This window comes from Perissodus microlepis, chromosome 20, assembly GCF_051167445.1.
Source record: "Perissodus microlepis isolate ML-2025 ecotype Zambia chromosome 20, ASM5116744v1, whole genome shotgun sequence".
NCBI lineage: Eukaryota > Metazoa > Chordata > Actinopteri > Cichliformes > Cichlidae > Perissodus > Perissodus microlepis.
The window spans coordinates 6,157,038-6,178,753 of NC_140480.1; the positions used below are offsets into that span (position 1 = coordinate 6,157,038).

At 41.2% G+C, this 21,716-nt stretch overlaps 2 protein-coding genes across 10 annotated transcripts in view; both read left to right on the forward strand.

The window, feature by feature from the left end:
* Window positions 1–5,094, forward strand: part of LOC146363945 (forkhead box protein J3-like) — a 69,208-nt gene extending 64,114 nt beyond the window's left edge. For 5 of the 7 annotated variants that reach the window (XM_084917052.1, XM_084917053.1, XM_084917051.1 and 2 more), the window contains 3 exons: window positions 679–951; window positions 1,694–1,822; window positions 3,273–5,094. In XM_084917052.1, coding sequence (XP_084773178.1) covers window positions 679–951; window positions 1,694–1,822; window positions 3,273–3,391 — 521 coding nt within the window. In that variant the 3' untranslated portion in view covers window positions 3,392–5,094. The remainder of the gene's footprint in view (window positions 1–678; window positions 952–1,693; window positions 1,823–3,272) is intronic. The other 2 variants (XM_084917056.1, XM_084917058.1) reach the window with 1 other exon arrangement.
* Window positions 5,095–5,189: 95 nt separating this feature from the next.
* On the forward strand, window positions 5,190–16,755 carry pdpn (podoplanin). Of its 3 annotated transcripts, none has more exons than XM_084917691.1 (5): window positions 5,190–6,901; window positions 13,594–14,055; window positions 14,170–14,278; window positions 14,578–14,620; window positions 15,261–16,755. In XM_084917691.1, exons 1-5 carry the CDS (start codon window positions 6,838–6,840, stop codon window positions 15,315–15,317), a joined length of 735 nt encoding a protein of 244 aa, XP_084773817.1. In that variant the 5' UTR covers window positions 5,190–6,837; the 3' UTR covers window positions 15,318–16,755. The 3 variants fall into 3 exon arrangements, with proteins under 3 accessions (XP_084773817.1, XP_084773818.1, XP_084773819.1); XM_084917692.1 differs by having other exon boundaries at window positions 13,594–14,028; window positions 15,261–16,754; XM_084917693.1 differs by lacking the exon at window positions 14,578–14,620.
* Window positions 16,756–21,716: the final 4,961 nt, after the last annotated feature.

Here is a 21,716-nt window from a genome sequence, read left to right on the forward strand (position 1 = left end):
GATTTTTTTTTTTTTTTTTTTTTCTGCAGGTGCGACTACAATTGAGCCTGTATGTTCAATCTATAAACATATTCCTAATTTATTAGATAAAACACCAAGGGAATTACACTACATCACAAAAAAATACAATTTACTCGATTTGATAAGCACTAATGCATGCCTGATGTTTAAAATTATTCATTAGTCAATCACCACCCACTTAGAGGATGTCGGGTATTTCTTGGCAGTGGAAGTGCAGCTAAGAAGAAAGCATCTATTAGAGAACAGCAACGTTTGGTCTGCTTTTTCAGTAAAGTAGTGAAGGAAGCGAAATTTTTGTACCCACAGAAATGAGAGACTCATTTTTGCCGTGTTTAAAAAAAAATAAAATAAAATAAAAAAATCACAGAAACCATGGCTGGCCTTGCATCCTTTATATTTAGCATATTGATTTAATTTAATAATAGGTTTTCTCTTATATCGCTTCTTTTTCTGTTTTTTGTTTGTTTGGTTTTTTTCCTGTCTGGCAGAACAAGCTGAACAAATTCAAATTAACATCTCGGTAACTCGTGCATTAATTTACCTGTAAAAAAACAAATCAAAACAATAAAATAAAGTACATGAAACGATGTCACATCTTGAAGCAGTAAAAGCTCTGGTGCGTGGCAGTCACAGCACTTTGCTTCCTCTCTCTGTCAGGTCTGAAGGAGAGCATGCGACAGGCGGAGCTCAGCAACTGGTCTCTTGATGCTGCCCAGATGGCTGACCTGTGTTCTTCCATTAACCAATTCTTCATGGCGACGGGGGTCATCCCCCCTCAGGGCGCCACCCACCCACAACCTCAGGTCCAACATCCAGCGCCGCCGTCCGCTCCTCAACACCCGGCTCAGCCGCACGGGGCCATGCATCCAAAGCCCAGCCATCACAATCAGCATGGGCAACACAACCCACATAATCAACACATCAGCACAGGTCAGTCTGCCGGGCCAAGGATCCTGTACTATAAGGATAGCAGTATATTAGATTGTTGCATCTGGGACCAGAGGCTGAGATTTCTGCTAGTAACCAGCTTAGACCTGGAAAGTAATGGGAAACAAGTCAGCTGCTTTATATGTGCACAGGGCTTTACACACATGCACACATGGCAGCATCGTACTCTGGACTGCTGTTCTTTAATATTAATAGTGAGTATTTCATTATTAACACCGAAGTATCCTGTTAAAAAACAAACAAACCTTAAAATAAAATGCTGTTATTTATTTTTATCTGATGACTCCACTCATGTGTCAGAAGAAAAGAAAAGCGTGAAAAAAAGTATGTTAACTTAAAATAACATATGGAACCCAAAAAACTCTCCATTAGCAAAATAATGGTTCCTGCTGTTAGTTGATGGGATGGAGGCAGGAGCTCAGCTGACTGCCAGTCTCTCCGCTCGCTGTGTCATTGTTGGCTCGTTGTCTATTTACAGCGAAATTATGGAGTCTGTCAGTTTAATGGCAACTGAAGTAAAGATATGAAGATGGGGGAATATTTCACCAGAGGGAAATCCACTGAGTGGCAGCAGAATCTATTGGATTTCTCTGGCTTAGCATAAAACGACAATAAAATTGTGTGCGCCCATGATAACAGCTTGTGTTCTGCAAAGACGAGTAGTGTGAAAGCCGGGATACTAATCTGACAGTTAGTCATTGCCCTTTTGTCTATTCTCCCACAGGGAACATGTACATGGACTCGAGACAAAACCTTTCTTCTCTGATGGGCCCACCAGGATATCCTCACATGCCTCCCATGAGCAACACTGCTCCCACCATGACAGGTGACTCTCCCATCGCTCTCTTAACAGGTCAGGAGGAGCCTGGAGAAATACATGGTGTATATACAGGCTTACACAGAGGCAGTGTGTGTGTGTGTGTGTGTGAGCAAGAGAGAGATAGAGATTTTTGGCAATAGCACACTTTAAACTGGATAACACACTTCTCATTGATTAAATAGGGAAGCTTGAACTAAAGTTAAATGTTGTATTTCTCTTCATAAAGTTAGGAGATAGAATTAAAAAAATACATATAAATCAGCCAATCACAGATCAGCAACTCAACACAACCTGCTGAAGTTTAAACTGAGCACCAGAAATGGAGGAGAACGGTGATTTAGGTGACTTTGGATGTGGCGTGGTTGTCGATGACGATCTCCTGATCTTTTTGGATGTTCCCATGAAACCATCTTGAGAGTTTACAGAGGATGGTCTGAAAAAGAAAAAAGTATCCAGTGAGCTCTGTTTATCCCTTGGTCATACCAGAGGTCAGAGGAGAATGGTAGGAAGGCAACAATAACTTAAATAACCACTCGGTACAACCAAGTTTTGCATCTCTGAGGGCACAGCAAGAGATGACCACAGCAGTTCCCACTCCTATACGTCCTACAATGAGGTTTTTTTCTGGAACAGTTGGATGGTCAAAATCGATCCATCCTGCCTTGTATCAGTGGTAGGGGCTGGTGGTGATGGAGTGCATTAGTGTTCAGGATATTTTATTGGCATACTTTGTGAATCTTAGCAACAAGTGAGCATTATTTTATCACCATAGTCTTCCTAACTGATTTCTTGAATGCGACCATGAGCTCACTGTACTTAAACGGATGTGCAGCTGCAGGATTTGAAGCAACTGTATGATGCTGTCTTGTCACTTTGGACCAGAATCTATGAGGAATGTTTCCAGCACCTTCTTGAGTCCATGCCATAAAGAATTAAGCCAGCTCTGAAGGCAGAAGGTGGTCTAACCGAGTACTAATAGATATACCTAATGAAGTGAACCAGTAGAAAAACTGGTATAAATTTTCTTTAATTCCCCAGAAAATGATCCGTTTATAGCTCAGAATATTGTTGTGAAGGCACTTAATGCAGCACAATGCTGCCACATACTGAAGTATCTCGTCATAAAGTTGCATCAACACCTCTCTGATACATTAATTTTATAATTTTCTTAAGATACACTGAGCGTTTTTATAGTATCCAATATGCATTTTAGTTTCAAAGTAACCATTAAAATTCATTGCAGTGACTCACTAATATGAGTCACCATGTCATGATCACCTGTTGTTTAGGGCACTTTATGTAGATGACAACTTAAGACGTGGTGTAATGTGCTGACAGTATATTTCTCTGTTTTTGACTTTTTCTGGTTTTTCCAATATTTTAGCTGTGTTTTAGACACTTTTAGTTTCAGCTGTTCTTTGTCCTACTCACATATTTAAAAAGAGATAATTCAGATGTAATTATCATCTTCTTATACATCCAGGTCATCACAGCCAGCTGAGCCAGCAACAACACACGCTGCCTCCGGGACACTTTCAGGTGAGGCGCATGCTCGCTGCTGACGACATCCAGGATGATTTTGACTGGGACTCCATCGTCTAGACTGAGCCGTCAGTCAAAGGGAGCGACGAAGGAAAAGACTTGAAATTAATAAGGAGATGCAGGCAAAGTGTGATGATAGTGACATAAGGTACGAAACTGACTGACCTGCTCCTTTCGCCTGTGTGACAAAACAGAAGACAATCCAACAGAAAACAAGATGGGAAGTGATTTTTCTAAACGCGCTGGCCTTTTTTTTTCTGATAAAAGTGGTCTATTAAATCTAAAGACAATCATGGAAAAATGGAGATGGGACAGACTGAGACTGTGGCTATATATATATATATATATATATATATAGCCAAGATGTAAACACGTTTCGTCCAAAGCGACAATGCTCCGAATCTCTCCGAATTGTCTCTTGTTGTGTCCCCGTTGTGCCAACAAGGGTTGCAAGTCGCCAAAGTGTTGTCAGTTCTTCTTTGAATTGCTTTCTTTCTCTTAAATGTGCATCCCGCTGCAGCTCGTGTCCCATGATCTACAACGTTTCCCAGCCTGTGACTGGAATGAACAAAAAAGATGTCCTCTCCCCAAACTGTCTTAAGAAAACCATCAAATTTGTTTTATTTTTTGCACACACTGAGCAAATCCAGACATTTCGTCCTTTCTTCACTGTAGCATTGCTTTGCCCATTGTTACTTTACATATGTGGTGAGAAGGATAATAGTTTGGGGACAAAATTAAGGATGTTTCAACCTAAATCATGAGTCGGGGCACCACCTGCTGGTTAAAACAGGTATTTTTTGCTTCTATCCATCTATCACAAATTGTTCCTCCCCTATCTTTTTTCTGTCATACAGGACACTAGCTGTAAACTTCTTCTGCCTATTTTATCGCAAAATTGTTATCAGTATGCGCTTTCAACAGCAGGTTAGTGTGTCATGTTCTCAGGGTGTTATGTCCACATATGTCTTCGCACCTCTGCCCTTTACATCTCCTAAATGTGAGGTTAACTGTGTGTCGTGTAGTGCTGTCAGTGTTCAAATCCTGTTGGCTAAATGTTAGCGTCACCCAGGACTCTGGTCAAATGGATAAAAGTCTTCATTTGTCAGCTGTAATAAGCTGAGTAACAGAATGAGCCTTTTAGTAGAGCCAATAAACGTCACTGATCAAAAAGAAAATCAGACCGTCGCGTGACTCAGCATTAACTTATATAGTTTTCAGAGATAAAACTGAAGGGGTGGCAAAAGCGCACATCATTTATGACCCTGCGGATCAGCTCGGTCTTGATTTCTAACATGCCTCATTTGGGAAAAGGCGAGCAGTTTTTTGCACAGCAACAAGTTTGATAGCATCTAGTCTAAAATAAATGATAACCGGGAACGTTTTGATGCTTTGTCTAAGTAAAGATCAAACAAGATGCTCAACATCATTTGTTTTGTTTTGCTTTTGTTGTTAATGTTAATTTTGTGTATGTACAGGTGTGTGTATAGTCCTCTCCAGTTTCCTTTAGCTTTATATGGCTCAAAAAAAAAGAAAACACACATGGGAAACAAGTGAATTTCATTGTATTCACACTTTAAGGTCTCCTATTTTCCACGGTGAAATATTAGACCTTAAAGTGCTTTTTTTTTTCTTTTTTTTCCTCTTTTGGAAGATCTCAGTGATTGTTCAGGTGGTCTAAACAAGGTAATGTTTAAAAAAAAAACACAAAAAACAAGATAAATACTCTTTATTATTGCCATTAAATGCTGTATTACCGTGACCAGCATATATATATATATATATATATATATATATATATATATATATATATATATATATATATATATATATATACATATATATATATATATATATATATATATAAATTTATCTTGTATGTCTGCGTGTAATTGTCCTTGTAAATAACAGTATGTCACTTCTCTGTTTGCCCTGGAAAAATGCAGACTGGAAAAAAAAAAGGAAATGGCAAATGGAGATGGGTATTTTGTTATTTGTCTTCCAGGAGAAACATTATGTACATAGCTTGAGTATAATGTAAATAGGTGATTTAAAGAAGGGAAAAAAAAACGTTGGCATTTTTGTGTGTCATAAGTAACCTGTGTATGTACGGCGGTTCAGCGGTTCAAATCTGTTTCAGTGTTTATTAAAATGTCATTGACCATTTTTACTGCAATAACCTTGCATCTGCTACTGTTATTTTATCAGCTGTTTGCATGTTTGAACTCTTGAAATAATGCTGTGTGCATGTTGCTGTGCTGTGCAGGAAGATGTGACAGTTGAGATTGGCTTCTGAGTTTTTAGTTTGAGCCTATTTGTGCTGTTTTGGCCCTCGCGGCTTGTTGTCCAACAGGTGTCAGCCTAGCGCCGGGCGACCGTTTGTTTGCTCTCCTCTGCATGTAAACTAGGCAGACCACCCATGCTTGCCTGCGACACACCGTCACACAGTGTTCTAACTGTATTTATGGCCTCTTTTCATTGGAAAGCGGTCCAGAAAGCGCTCTTTCCTCCCGCTGTCTATCAGCCACCCATGTACACTGCCACTTTCTTTATAAATAGAGCAAAACTGATGTTTTAGAAGATCAGCACAAATTAATTCCAGGTGTTTGCTCATATTTATTTAAATCCTGTTAAACATTTGACAGGTAGTATCTAGTCAATCCAAGGATTTGGCTCCTAACTCCTGTGATTAAGGATTATTTGAAACAACCCAAACCTCTGTTTACATCTCTTCCATTCATTCATGTGGAAAGTTTGTTGCTTTAGCTTTCTAATTGTAAAAGACAGCCGGTTGCAGTTTAGTGTGCCTGTCTTGTCTAGATAAATAAGTCAAGTGTGTATTTATCTGTATCACCTAGTGCATGTGTTGGCGTGTGTGAGTGTGTGCATGCTGCTGATATTGCAGGGTTTGCAAACAGGAGTACGGCTGGCTGTGGACCAAGAGGAGGTTTACATGGGGCTGGGCCACGAGGGCTCAAACCACCTTACTGCCCCTATCCAGACACCCTCCTCCCAATCCAACCTGCCCCTTGCTCCTCAGCCCGCCCAGCCCACCGCCACCACAACCAGTACCAGCACCCCTCCTCCACTCTCAGCCACTCACATGCACCCTCTTTTCTCTCTCCTTCCTGCCGTGTGCCATTCCTCCCTCTCTCTCTCCCTCTCTGCACTCACCCAAAGTGGCCAGATCTCTCCTCTCTTTTCTCTTGTCCTGTCTGCATCCCTCCACCACTCTTTCTTTCTCTTCCTCCACGGCGACCAGCCCGAGTCTGTTCACATTCACCTCCACAAGTTGAAAGGATCTCAGCCCACCGCTTTCCCAAACTTCCTCCGGCCAAAGACTTTATTTTCATTCTTGACCTTTTTTGGGTCCCTCAACATTTTACTACCGTAGACGCCGGTTGGTGTGTGTCTGGTGTGTTACGTCTCCGGTGTTGTGCCCCTGGGGACGTCTCTGTGGGTTTTGACTGGCGAGAAGAGCGGAGAAGAGTTTTTTTTTTGACACAATGAAAGTTCAGCTGCTGCTCCTGTCGGCCCTTGTTGGCCTTTTGTGCGCCTTCACAAGTGCAAGTAAGTGAACTCTCAGCTATCACCATCCTACTGTTAGCACACTATGTCCTCTCTCTCTCCCTCTGCCTCCATGTGCCCTCACCACACTTCTCTTTGTCTGCTTTAATCCCTGCCGATTGAACAATAACACTTTGCAGGCTGGATTCATAAGGGGGGAAATGGTCCAGGTTTCATTTGTATTCATTAATAAGTTAATGCAATTGTTTGTTTACACGCAAATACACAAGTGTTAAACACATACTCACATTTTAAATCTTTTTTTGTGTAATATCTAAGAATATTTCTTCTAGCATCTGCGGTTAATCCACCAAACTTGGCCAAAGATCAGTGATTGGAAAAGCGAAGGTGTTAATTTAACAAAGAGGGATCAGCTCATATGAATGCTCCGTGTTCATTTTAACAAATTACCTCATCCTGCTTTGCTGTATTTTTCCCTCACTGTCACTGTTGTCTCCTTTTTTCTTTTTTTTGCAAGCATGGGGGGAAAAAATATATGATGTAATAGCAAGAAGCTCTGGTGCCTCGTGTCTGTAGTTTTCTTGGCACAGCCAAAAGAGAAGAAAGCAATATCCTTTGGAAGCGTCCCAAAAACTGTGGTCATGTGCAGGGGGGGGGGGGGGGGGCTGTAAACTGTAACATACACCGTACATATTTATCCGAAAGCCTATCCTGTGCTTCCTCTCGTTTTACTCCTGATTCTCCTATTTCTCTCTCGCTGCACTTGATTTTGTTTTCTCCTTTTTCCCTCTGTTTTTTTTTCTCCCCCCTTCATCTGTGCTTTGTCTCCAGTCGTTCTCACAGCATGTATCATTTAACTTTCTGTCTTTCTTTGCCTTGCTTTCTTCTTTTGCCTTGACCAGCCACTCTCTGCCCAGTGGTTGTGGCTGAAGCCCGAGGAAAGTGCAGGGCAGGGCAGGGCCGTTTTGTGTCTATGTGGGTGTATTAATAGTGGGAGGCTCTATATTTAAGAGGGTCATATGGATGAGAGAGGAGCAAGAGACGTGATGAACTTTGAGAGCTGCCCCACCCTCTTTTACCCGTGTGTTGTTAGCATGTACAGCACACCAGCCCTTGGCATTTACCCATCTTTGGTGGGGTTGCAAACTTTACCACTTAAAATAACCCCTTCCTTCTCCACCCCCAACCACCACCGTCTCTTAACAGCCCTTCAGCTTTCTCAAGCTCTCTCTCTTCCAGGTTCATGAGTGTAACCCTCAGATTTGGGGGAACACAGGATGCACAAAAAGCGATGGGTCTATTGTTACACGACAAGCTTTTCCTGGTCTGTGCGTCTGTCCCGTTTTATGGCGGGATTTGCTTCTTCTTCTTTTTTTTAACTGAGGAAGAAACTGCTGAAGTTTTCAGAAAGTCTTCCCTGTTCTTGTTAAGAAAACAAAGGAAATCAGTCATTCCCCACTCATACCTCACAAATGGAGCCTTTCTAACTCCCATCTCCATCCTGTACAATCATCCACCACCGCCCTCTCGCTGCTACTCCCCCCGCCCCTCCCCTCGTCTCCTTCTTATGAGTTTTGTCTGCAGTTGCTTGGCCAGTAACATCCCATTCACATCTGGCTGCCGAAGGAAGAGGTTAATGCCCTTTGTCCGAGCCCGCTTGAAGAAATGACCCAAATGTTGCGCTCCTGTTCCAAGTATGAGACACGCGCGTAACGAAAGACCACGAGGTCCGAGGACTTCTCACACCAACTGAATCTAATTAGGAGAAGAAAAAATGTAAAAAAAAAAAAAAAAAAATCCAGCCATACTTCCAAAAATTTCCCTAAGGAGAAAGATTCATCTGTTTAAGGAAAGGGGAGGTGGAGACTGTTTTATCCCAGACCAAGCCCTTATCCTGACGAAACTGAGACAGTAGCAGCTCCTTTATGATTAGAAAAAACACCAAGATTTATGTGCATATCCTCAACAAGTAAAAAGGCACAAATGCCAGCCTTGCACTTCCTCTGTGAGACATGGAAAACATGAGAAAGGAAATAAAAGCCTGGATGTTCAGCATGATAATGCACCGTAACTTGTTTATTTGTGTTCCCTTCATTTAACATCACGCCTGTTCCAGTTCATTGTGCTGTGGCAATGTAGTGAGAAACTGTAATGCCCGAGATTAAAGGCCAACTTGATGTAGTGCCAATTTCTGCCCCTGGTGATAGAGTCCAGATGGGACCTGCTGCATATCTTTTTTATCTGAGTTAGAGTGGGAGGAGAAAAACACGAGTGGCTATAAAATGAATGTGGACACACATTCAACGCACATTGTGTTGCATCTGCGATAAGTCCGGCTGAGAATATTCCACTCTTGCTTCAAAAAGTCCCCAGCGTGCACTGCATGGCACGGCCCGGTGTTTTTAGAGATGACTCCCACTAGTTTAGCAGGGGAGTGTACGTCATGTGACATCTCATGTTGGTGTGGTGAGATGGGGAGGGCGTCTGTATCGCTCACATTTTACTCCCTAAACACCACGAAAAACATTCCTGAGATTCGAAGATGAACACACACCCTCACATCTCGTGCACTGATCTTTTCTCTCCCACACAGGACTGTGAATTAGCAACTTACGTGCACGCACACACACACACATGCACACAGGGGGCTTCAGTGACAGCTAATTGAGATAATAATGAATGGAAGCCTGTACTCCCACTTTTGCTGTCTCTGGCTGTATATTATTGTGTCCCTCCATCACTCTTGTGTTTTTTCGCTTATGTCAGAAAGGAGTGAACTTCCCCCCTCATTTCTTTCTTACCTCATTTTGCCCAATTCCTTTACAGCTTTTCACTCAGCCCTTTTCTTCACCTCGCCCTCCCTGTCCTGTTTTTTTTTTTCTGCGTCATTTACAGTTTTTTAGGGGAACTTGTGGGAACAAAATACCATGGTGGACCAAAATAATTTATTAATGTATTAATGTAAGCTTATGTTTTACTAAGTAATAATTGTGTTTATTTTTTTTACTCTAAGTTAACCCTTTAATGCACAAGTTCACATACATGCACAGAAACACAGGCGAAATGTTAACCCTCACTGGGTGACATGAAAACCGATGCAATGATGAAGAAGGTTTTAAAAGAAAAGAAAACTGCTTCCAAAAAAGTTTAGTTATGTAATGAAAACTAACTGGAGTTATTTTTTTGACCTTAAAATTCAAATTATATATAGATTGGAGAAATATCCTTAGTTTAACTCTTTGTCAGTTTGGTAAAATTTGTTATTACAGCTTGCCTGATGAGGGGCTGATGGAGGTATTTTTCGAGGGTTTGGATGTTTACAAGACTGAGTCAACTGCTTTCAAAAAGTTCTGTTTTAAAGTAATACCTATAATGATTTGCAGAAACTCTGCCACTGGCATATGCCCTCCACGCAACAATAAAAACCGACTAAAACTGACCCTGAAAGTAATAAAAACGAAACTAAAAGTAAACATGTTCAGAATGATAAACACTGAACTGAAATAACCAGAGCAGCTCCGGAAACTAACTGAAACGTAACTAAATTAAAAAGGAGAAAAAAGTCCAAATTAAATCAAAAACTGAAACTCGTAAGAAAAAGCAAAGCATCCAACTTTGCAGTCATCGTTTAACTGACTGAGAGTCAGACTAAAACTAGTTGTAGAAACTGTAGCAGCGTCAGGCTTCCTGTTCTAGGTCTGTCCATTTGCCCCCTGAGGATGAACACAAGCTCACCTACGTGTTGCACACACGCAATACATCTTGCTGTAAGCGGACACACCATGTTCACAGTGAAATCAAGCATTCTAGTCGGGACACGGGGTGCTCCCTGGCGTCTCACTTTTGAAACATGCCATTCCCTCAGAGCTCCCCCTCCACCCTTGCTGCTTTCCCTCCCGCCCCTCCCTTTCTCTCCCCCCTTCTCTTTCTCTCCAAGGATTCAGCCTTCTCAGCGGTTTCATCAGCAACAAACCTATCCTCAGGGAGTCTGGTTTATGAAGACGACGATAGGGAAGAAGTAGATTAAAAGGAGAGGAGGGGAGAGTGTATGTAAGCCGTTAAAAGTCACTGTGTTACTCACTAATGCAGCTGCATTAACCCAGAAGGGCTAGCACGGTGGGGAGGAAATACTACTCAGAGCTAATTGTGGGAACTGTACACATAATGAAACAATTGGTAGTGGAGAATGAGGGAGTGATTACACGTAGCATAGAGCCACGCTCAGTGGAGCACAGACCATTTTATCATCGCTTACAGACGTTCCAAACAAACAGTCTGAGTCGCCATTAGTAAACCCCCTTCTCAATAGTCTTCCTCAGTGGGAACAAATGTTTTGTTATATTTACCCCCGCCTGTTGCTAATGAACACACCAGGCAGCACAGTGCTGCACCGGTTGGTAGACTAACCCCAGCCATTCAAGAGTTATTTTTACCCTGGGTAAAGCATTCTCTATTATTTCAGGTATTTAGAAGAACTGGACAAAAACGGAGCTGGAGAGAGCATGATGTCAGGAGCTAAGTTTGGAAGACTCGCACAGAAGCTCATTTTTGCTCTCTGCAGTAAGGAGGCTTTGTGCGATGAATAGCTTTAAATCGGGGTTTTTTTCCAAAGAAAAAGGCGCAACTTCAGGCCAGCAGCTTGTCAGTGGAAAGTTAGGCGCAGACTGTAATTTTGGTGCCACGCTGAAATCTACCTCCTTAATTTTGAAACAGTGCTGTCCAGGCTAGAGTTTCATTTGTGGCTGGGAGGATGTTGAACGTGGGGAGATGGAGCTCTGGTTATTGGTGGGAAATTATCATGTTGAGCCCAGGCCGGCTCGTGGTCCAGACCCTCATGAAAGAGGCAAAATAAACGCTAAATACATGTTTTTTACAGTTAGGACAAAATAAGAGCCTACCATGACACACAGATGGTCTTCTGAGCTCTGACAAAGTGCGTTTTAGATATTAAACATCAGTCAAGAAAACGTATGAAACTACAGAAATACAAATGAACTCAGATGTTTTAAACTGCATATCGTCTTTTTTTTTTTTTTACCTTTTCAAAGAAACTTTCATGCTTTCTCCCTGTGACCCCACCCTCCTGTGACTGCACGGATTAAGTGTCTGATGGTTAACAAGCCTGCCTGCGCTCTGCTTACACATACGGCAGTGGCTCCCTCCACAGGAAATAAGTCAGAGCATGTGGCATGCAAGTTCGCAAACACGAGGCCCTGAAGACCGGATAGAGGGATGGGGAGGGGGAACAGAGGGAGGATGCATATTATATGAAGTCAATGGGTGGGGTGTGCATGCTGATACAGTGCTGATGATGGGAGAACCTGTATGAGACAGACGAGGAGTGTGAGAAGGGGGGAAGGTCAAGTAATGACATCATGTTGTGAGTGAAGAGTCTAAACATTAACGCTGTTTATTTTTCACATTTTCACCCATCCCCACAGACGGAGGCAGATCTATTGTCCATTTATTTACTGGTATTGTTATAAACTTCGCATTTTGACTCGCAACGATAAAGTTCGTCATTGTCTTAGACCGGGTATTATTTTTCTTTTTTTAGCTAACAATGATAAAGTGAAAGGCCACAGATAGGACGATTGAACTGAAACATTGCTGAATTATGTCAAACAAGAATTTGGTTGAAACGACAATGGCCTTTCAAACTTCCACAGCATGAACATGCCAATCAACTGTGCTCTGAAGTTACAAAGAAAACAGAGCTTAAACAAACAACATTTAATGTCCACTTTTACTTGAGCTATCATCTTGCTGAGTGTTGGATATGTACTAATGCACAGGTTAATGATGAAGGTATTATGACATAGTATTTGCATTTATAATCGGCCAGTAAATGAAAGCAAGTGACATGAGAAACACCCTTCAACCATGAGTGTTGATGTTGCACGGTTTGTCCATCAGAGGGCATGCTTCAACTTCCCTTTTGCGCTCCATGTTTGGTGCGCACAACCAGCTGATCCACACAGAGTATGTCAGAGCGTAAACGAGTAATTTACTCAACTTGCTGAAAATATAAAACAAGATTATTTTCAACTGAATTGTAATATTATCTTAGTAAGCACTCTTAAATAACTGCAGATAATAAATGTTAGGGAAACCTGCTTATGTTTTGTGTGTATCAAATATCAATATCAGTCTCAAAAGTGTGTCAGGGTTCTTTTAAGTGCACAATCACGGTTTTAAAATCACCCGTCCTGAATATTTAATGCTAGGGTCCATCAGGCTAATACTCAGTGTTAACAAAAGCCAGATGTTTATCTGTTAGTATTCAAAGCGACATCTGTAACATGTCGTTTTTTATCACTGAAAAGTTCGTGATCAGGTGGAATTGCATTAGCAGTACAACCCCAGTACCTGGGTGCATTTTATCCAGCTGCACCAAAAACATCCTTTCTTGTTTTTCAAACTTGAACTTACTTTTAACTTAACTGGGAAAAGATCCAAATAAAACAAAACAAAAAAAACAAAACAAAAGAAATTATAATTTGATGAGTTTTGAATACTGGGAGATTTTCACAGTTAAATTAAAGAAATCAGCAGAGACATCGATATCACAGGGAGAAAGCCAAAAATGACCCATCAAGAAAGCACTCTGTGATAGTGAAAAAACAAATTTTGATAGATGGAAACCTGTGACCTGGGAAGCTTGGGTTAAACAGCTTTCTGCCTTGAATTTCTGGCCTGTTTGTGATCCTATATTTCTTATTTCCTCCCCCCAGATCCAATTACAGACCCTACAGAACTTCACTCTTCATCTGTGGTCATTGCAGAAGGAGAAGCCACAACTGGTGTTGCTCTAGGGGCTAATTCTACCCCTGTTGTCACCGGTCATCCTCCATCTGAACCAACTGTGGTCCATTTCGAAATTACAACACACGTTTTCAATGACCATATGAGTGTGCCTGTGCCTACAACTGAAGCCCTAGTCACTGAAACAGAAGCTCCCAATACACCTACCCAATACGCTGAATATACGTCTGAGGAGACCACATCGTCCACTGAGCAAGTACTCAGTGAGTCCCAAACAGACGACCTCACTGAGACAATGGGCCCTACTGGGACAGTGATCCCTGCTGACACAGAGGGCACTGCTGAGAGAGTGGGCCCTGTTGGGACAGAAATCACTGACCTGATCATTGAGGAGGACACAGAAGGTGAGGAAAGTGTGGGAGAAAGGAGAGGTCAGTTTGAATAGATATAATGGTGACACTTAATAAGTCTAACATACACTTAATAACCATTGCTGTTTAAATATATTAACTATGGATCTATATGCACTAACTCTCATCTAACAGAGGCCCTGAGCTCTGGACAGATTGTGGGCATTGTAGTCGGCGCCCTGCTGGCAGTGGCCGTCATCACAGCAGTGGTGATTGTTGTCTTGAAGAGGATGGGCGAATACTCGTAAGTAACTCACCACCGCATGTACATAAGCACAAAGATTAAATCCATGGCAGTGCTACATAGATGTTGGGCATTGAGTCATCACTGAACCATCCAAGAATGAAGTCACATAGGAAAGAAAAGGAAACTACGAATTCTCCCAAACCAGCATTTCACTCAAAATTGTTCCTGAGCGCATCTGAACACAGACGTTCCTTCCTGAAAGTAGATCAAGTCCATATGAAGTGACAGTTTTCTGTCCCCTGTGAACATATGATGATAATTACTGCTAATAATGATGGTGAATTTTTGTGTCACAGGTCTGCAAGGAACAAAAAGCCTGGCAGAAAGCAGAGTGTTATGGTCTTTGTAAAGTTCTCTATTTTACCCCTTTAGCTAATCATTTTAACCCCTCACACACCTATTTACAGCCGTCTTTTTCCCAAGAGCTACTGACAAGGCTCCATAGTTGTTCCTCTGTCTGCTGACATAGAGTCCCATGCTTCTAGGTGGAAAATCCAGCATTCATGGTGACAAGTGGCCTTAAAATGAGCTTGTTTATTGACTTAGTATCGGTCTACATGGCCCATGGCCGTCAGCTAGAGGGGTTTTGTGTTAACAACTTGATTTGATCCCTAGAAACACGGGGGCTTTGTGCATTAGAAACAGGGTTGCTAACCAGAGCAATCGCCATCTGTTTGTTTTTTTAATAAGTTAACCAATAATCAGATTTTCTTTAGTTATTGTTCTGTTTGAAATAAAAAAAACCCACAAAAAACCTTTTTCACAGAAATTGAAAATTGTGTATTTTTTTTTAACTCCCTTCAACTTTTGAAGCTGCATAATCTATGAATTATGCATAAAACCCAGCTTTGTTCACCATCTAATTTTACTTAACAAGTCCCCCGATGAATTAACTTTAAAATAATATAAACCCTAACTGCCAATCATATAAAAAAAAATCTTTTCCATCTCTGACTGGATCTCTCTTTGTATCCCACAGACCTTGAGGAAAAAGCCTACAAAGCAGCGGGACCGTGCGAAGTTCTGGAAATTCTGAACTACTGAACTGTGACGTCATTTCTGATTATTAAAAACAAGCACGCGATGCCAGAACTAAGCAAACCTAACCAGCACTCTGGACTGTGTTAACAAAAGCAAGGGGCGAGGGGCACGGGGTGGGGAGGGTGGGGGTTTATTTTTTTAATGTATATATTGCATGTAGGTGAGACAAGAGGGGTACACGAGCCAAAATCCTCACCTGCCCCTGCAAACTTCCTGATCCCGAGGAGCTGTTAAAGAGAACAAAACAAGGTGACAACAGGATGTCAGGAAGAATTTCAGGCTTTTCAAATGCATTTTGTAGAAAAAAGACAAGACAGGGGTAAGTCCTCCACATAAGCGATTTAGTGACTGACTTAGATTAATATCAAGAAAGAAAAATGACATAAAAATTAGAAATACTTACAAATCAAAGACAAAAGGAGGCTGGGATTAGGAAAGAAAACAAGAAATACTGTTGCCAATTTTGCTCGATGTATATACAGTGCTAGACAAAGACTATACTGCATTCAGTTACTCTCATATGTTGCACTCGCATAGGCTAGGCATTTGATATTATGGAATATGCAGTACACTATGTACAGGCAGCCTTAGGCTATTGTTGTGGCTAAAGCACCCACGAGCACCGGTACAGAGTATGCTGTCATGCAGCCCCTAATATGTTGGCCAACTGGATGAAGCTTCTGGCCCTGGTGAGCTCTGAGGGTCATCGGACACGAAAAGACACCCCTCGTTTGCAAGAGTAACGTGACATTCTGCCCAGTTTAACACTTACATATAAAAACCTAATACATATCTGTGAAATTTAGCAGAAGGGTTTGTGCCACTGTCTCTGGTATTCTCTAGCTAGCTAAGAGGATTTTTTTTTTTTTTTTTTTTGGAAGTGCATTAAAAATGTGAATTGAATGTACTTTTAAACTGATACCCATTCCAAAACAAACAACTTGGCCCGTTGGCTTATAAAGGCTCGCACTTTTGGTTATCAGATATAGCAGTGACATTGTCTTGACAGTGCTTCTGTTAATACCAGAACAGCCATCCAGTTCTTTCAGTTGACCTGACCCTAGATCACATGCATAGGATGACAATTTATAATTGCACTTTGTTTTAGTGCAAAGTGTTTGGCAGTTATGCCTTTTTTTTTGCAAGAGTGTGTCACATGGATGTAAAAATAATGACGTCTCGGCTTACCCCTGCTTGCTTTAAAAACATATTTAATATGTGCACTGAATGAGTGGTGTAATATTTAATGAACAAGCTTCAGACACTGCAAATGTTTGCAACGATACATGTCCCCCGTCCCACCCACCCCTTCTGCTTTGCTGCATATTATCACTTCTGAGTCTTTAATTTGTGCCGTCTGATTCGTTCAAAACATTTATTTAATTGCAGTGCTTTTGGTCATACTGTTTCAATAAAAAAAATTTAAAACACAATATTTTTTGTACTAAATTATTCTCTAAAAGCTGCCCTTTGTCTTTGGAAAATATCTCTTTTCTGTTTATTGTCCCGTTCAGATCCTATCAGTTGCAGACGATCATATAGATGGCTTGGAAACGCCTCCGAGTGAATTTACTCTTTATCAGAGCTTTATCCACTCTTAACTTGGAAAAATACTTGCGACAGTTAAAATCACATGACACTTATTTTCTGTTTCCACATTCAAAATGCCAACGTTATTATTGACCCTCCCGGGGGCAGTGTCCAACTGCCCCCTGTGATTGGCCCGTTTAAGTAATGCTTCAGATTTTCAAAAAGAAAAAAAAAAACAGCCCCTATTAGCAAGCACACAAACAGAACCAAATATGGAGTACCATACGGCCTTGAATCATTGGGTCTGTTGAGCCCTCTGACAGTTAGGTGTGTTTTTTTGTGCCGTGTTGCGGGGCTTTTCATACGGTGCTGTTAAGCTGGGGCAAGGCTCCAACAGTAGGCTGTGAGCCGCACAGAGATGCTCTGTCTCTGGCAACCTCTCCTCCGTGTGGTTTTAGGCAGCGGCCCAACACCCACCACCCCAGCCTCTGCCCCAACGGCTACTTCATAACTCTCTTTAGCTCACTCTCTCGCCTCAGACTTCTGGGAACAATGGAGTCTTTTGAGAAGGGCAAATGGAGACCCTATGGGCTGTGGCTGTGAAGCTGCTCTCTTCTTCAGCAAGGGAGAATTCTGTACATCGCTACAAGGTGGAGTCACTTCCTGGGTGGGCCCCTGCCCTGATCATGTGCACTCACACACACACAGAGAAATAACAGAGATCTAAATCACCAACTTTGTGCCGATGAACACATGTTAGAAGCATTATAACAGTCATCCAACAGCAGAATGTCTCAGGGAAGGCAGCTGTTAAGATCACCAATCAAAGTGTGTCATTTACAGAGAGAGTCCAATTCAAAGTCATCATGACGCATGGTTGAAGCAGCACACGCAGGTCTGTGTATCATTCGACTGTTTGTATGGCGTGCAGGCATAAATGTGAGCTTTATGTTTGTGTGGGCACACGGCGTGCGTCTGGACTGTACAGGTTTCATATATTAACCAAATCCAAGTAATGTGGTCATCAGATTTTAGTCACTACAAAAAGTCCCCCTCCCACTCCGCCTCCCCTTCCTGTACACGTCTGGGGGGATAACTGAAAATCTGTCTGAGAGGAAGGAGGAAATCATTCGTCTCTAGCGGACAGATGGATACGGTGATATCTTTCACCTAAACTTAAGACTGTTGGATGTGAGTTTGTTTTTGTGACAGCCAGATCACTCCCGATCACTCACAGCTGACTGTGAGCTGCCTGTTTTTGCGACGTAGTCCACAAAGGAGAAAACTGATTATCTTTATTATTTGTGGGATCATGTTTGGCTCGGTCAGCAAAATGTAATCCTAACAGGACAACTGAAGCACAGATGGTATAACAATAAAAGAATTTCTAAATACAAACCTGAAAATCAGCACCAGGCTGATTCTGTTAGATTGGCTGTTTACAAGCGAAGCTGCTTACCTTATATGGCCCCAAAAGGTTGATTCTGTTCATCTGGACGTACCGTTTTCAGTGGCAGAAGCGTTTCATCACTCATTGTTCATTCAGTGGGCTGCTTTCAGTTATTGTGCAAATGTGCTGTTTTTAAGGTTGGGGAAACCTGCAGTCAGCTGAGACTCAAGAAGTCACTTGGATGAGTGACGAAACGCTTCTCCCACTGAAAACGCTACGTCCAGATGAACAGAATCAACATTTTGGGATTCACTTATCTAAATAGTTAAATAACACAGCACGCCACACAGAAAGACACGGAAAAGGAAGGGAACTAATAAAAGTGTTTAGGTAACATTAATGAGATTTGACAGCTCTTTTTTTAATATAAAACACTGTTAACGTATAACAGTTTATTTTTTTTAAAAAGATGTCACTATACTGTTTATAATTGCGGGCAGCATGGTGGTTAGCACGCTTGCCTTGCAGCAAAAAAGGTCCTGGGTTCAACTCCACCATCTACCTGGGGTCTTTCTGTGGGGAGTTTGCATGTTCTCCCCATGTCCGGGTGGGTTTTCTCCAGGTACTCCGGCTTCCTCCCACAGTCCAAAGACGTGAGTGTGAGCGGTTGTTGTCTCTCTGTATTAGCCTCTCACAGCTGGGATAGTCTCCTGCTACCCTGAATTGGATAAGAGGAAGAAAATAGATGTTTATAATTGGTACTTACATGATACAGTCTTGCAGTAAAATGTGTTGTGGTAATGGTGCACAGGTTTCAGTTATCCTTACTGACCACTAAATTTTTACCAGTAGTTAGTTGAACTGGTTGGCTTGTTGCCCTGTGTTAGACTGGTGACCTACCTCTTGCCAAATGTCAGCTGAAACATGAGCGTACTCTCAGATAAGTGCCTGTGCATCTGCAGTGTTCATCTCTTGGAGTTGAATGAATACGATCCTACGGTTCACCAGTGTTCAGGGGTTTGTGATGTCATGAAAAAATGTCAGCCTATAGACCTTTGAGTGGCACAGACAGCTGGGCCCACAAGTGGGGGTGGAAAACTAAAGAGAGGGTGCTCAAAGTTGAGTGACATGCAGAAACAGTGTGTGTGTGTAGTCAGATATATTATGGATAATGCAGGAGAAAACTGAATTTGCTTTCACAAAGAGATGGAGATAGTAGAGCAGGTAGAAGATTGATGCTGTATGTGCCTTTATGAGTTATATACGTGTGTACGGTGTCTATATATACACAGCATGCTCCTTGATGGGGTTTAGTGTGACCTCTGAATGTGTGTTTGCATGCAAAAGCAAATCGGGGCTGTGATTTTGAAGGGCACATGCTTTATATGGACTTTAGGGGATTATTAGCATGTAAGTGTGATGTGTGCAAGTACAAGATATAATACAGTGGGCTGGAGTTACATGCACATGTGTGCAGGATCAAGTTTTTATGCTGCACAGTTTGTACTTGTGTGTGACATTTACATATTCTTCACTGAACATCTGGCATGGCACAACACAAAGCAATAAAATTTTTATTTGGTCCGAGTGACGTGACATGTTGTCTGATTACAGGCAAGTCTTTGTCTGGGTGTGTGGCATGCATCTCCTATAAGAGACCCTTTATTGTTTTTGTACCAGTGTTCTGCTCAGTAATCTGTCTGATACATGAGAATGTTGTAGGACACGTCTTTCTCTTTCCTTCTTTGCCTTGTATGATGGTGAAGGTTTCATTGTGCACAGTGTTATTGGCACAAACTGGCTCCTGCTGCACAGGACACACTTTTCTTTAGTTTACTTTCTTAATCGCTCATCAAAAATATTAGCAAATGTTCAACCTTTTGACATAAAAAAGTATTCTATTCTATTTTTTGACCATAAGAACTTAACACTCAACTAATTTTCATACTCAACAGAGAATTTGCTGACCTGAGTTACCCCGTAGACAGAGGTGTTGTTATTGTGGAAAAAAGCTCACCTTATCAGGATAGAAATTTTTCCTTTTATAATCAGGACCACACTGTACAACTTTCATATGATTTATAGTACTCAGACATTCCCAACAGCATAACATAGCCAGTGGATGCCCTAACTTTAGGGTCATTGATTGATTGAAATTATCATCAATATGTCAGAGAAGATCCTGAGAGCGGTACAGCAGTGAGTGTCTGCAAAACTTGTTGGTGCTTCTGTCATTGTTTGAGGCTTAATTTCCGTCAGTGGTGTTGGTGATCTTGTCAAAATTGAAATTATGAACACAGAAAAGTACTGTCAGAGTTTGATCCACCATGGAATACAATGGCTTCATTTTTTTAGTATGACAAATGATTCAAAACACACTACTAATGTAGTAAAAGCCTACCTGATAGAAAAACACACAGTCATGGATTGGTATCACCACACCCCAGACCTAAACATTATTGAAGCAACGTGAGATCATCTTGACAGAGAACAGAACAAAAGACAGCATCAATCTAAAGAAGCCTGGAGAATTACTCATGAAAACTACTTACACAAATTACAAGAAAGCTTGTCTAAGAAAGTTCAGACAGAGTAGTTTTTGGTCATAACAAACACCAACTTTCAACATTGCTAGAATCATGCAAACTCTGTTTTTGGACAATATATACACTGTATTTCCTTCCATATATGTTTGCATTTTTAATGAACTGCTCCATCTATTTCCCAGTTTTCTTGCAAAATATCAAGAAATGAGGGATGGATCAAGACTTTTGCACAGTAAATTTAACAAAGACTAACAGAAAACTGTATTTAACAGTAAAGGAAAAACAAAACATGCAAAAGAAAATATTTTTCAATAATTTTAGACTAGGATAATAGACTGGCTTACCTTATAGCTCACAAACTAGCTGTTACATTTACTATTGTCACATGAACTCATTTAAGTATCCCTTGTTTTAAATACTGTCTCCAAGTTTAAACCAATGAATAGAGTCATGAAACATGTTTATCTTAAATGTATAAATTACAAAATCACTTCACAATTTAAATTATTTTTCTTCCCCGATAAAATGTCTGGAGTGGAGAAAGTATAAACTCAGGGATACAAAAGCAACTTTAAAAACACACTTTATCTTTGTGTAAGTCAGCACACATAAGGGTTTTTTTTGTATAGTGTCACTGCAAAGATTTTCTATGTGTAAGCTAACATTTTTCCATGAGTTAATAAAGCGATGATGTGACAGTACAGCTTGATCACTCATTGTGTTCTACATTTTATGTGCTCATTTGCATTTTTATTTCCAAAGCTCCTCTCCACATTTCCAACTGCTTAGCCATGTGTTTGACGTAACTTCCAGGCACTCAGCACCTGCTTAGATGATGACTTGACAGATGTGTCTGACCAGCAGACTCAATTGGAAACTTTTCATTATAATTCCACAGCTGGAATTGCCATCAGCTGTGAAAGGCATG

What these genes read in the sequence shown, in the direction of transcription:
- pdpn (XM_084917691.1), top strand. Translation starts at nt 6,838, where the DNA reads ATGAAAGTTCAGCTGCTGCTCCTGTCGGCCCTTGTTGGCCTTTTGTGC. An exon ending in GTGCGCCTTCACAAGTGCAA is followed by an intron (nt 6,902 to 13,593) that starts GTAAGTGAACTC and finishes TCCTCCCCCCAG; the next exon opens with ATCCAATTACAGACCCTACA. An exon ending in GCAGAAAGCAGAGTGTTATG is followed by an intron (nt 14,621 to 15,260) that starts GTCTTTGTAAAG and finishes TGTATCCCACAG; the next exon opens with ACCTTGAGGAAAAAGCCTAC.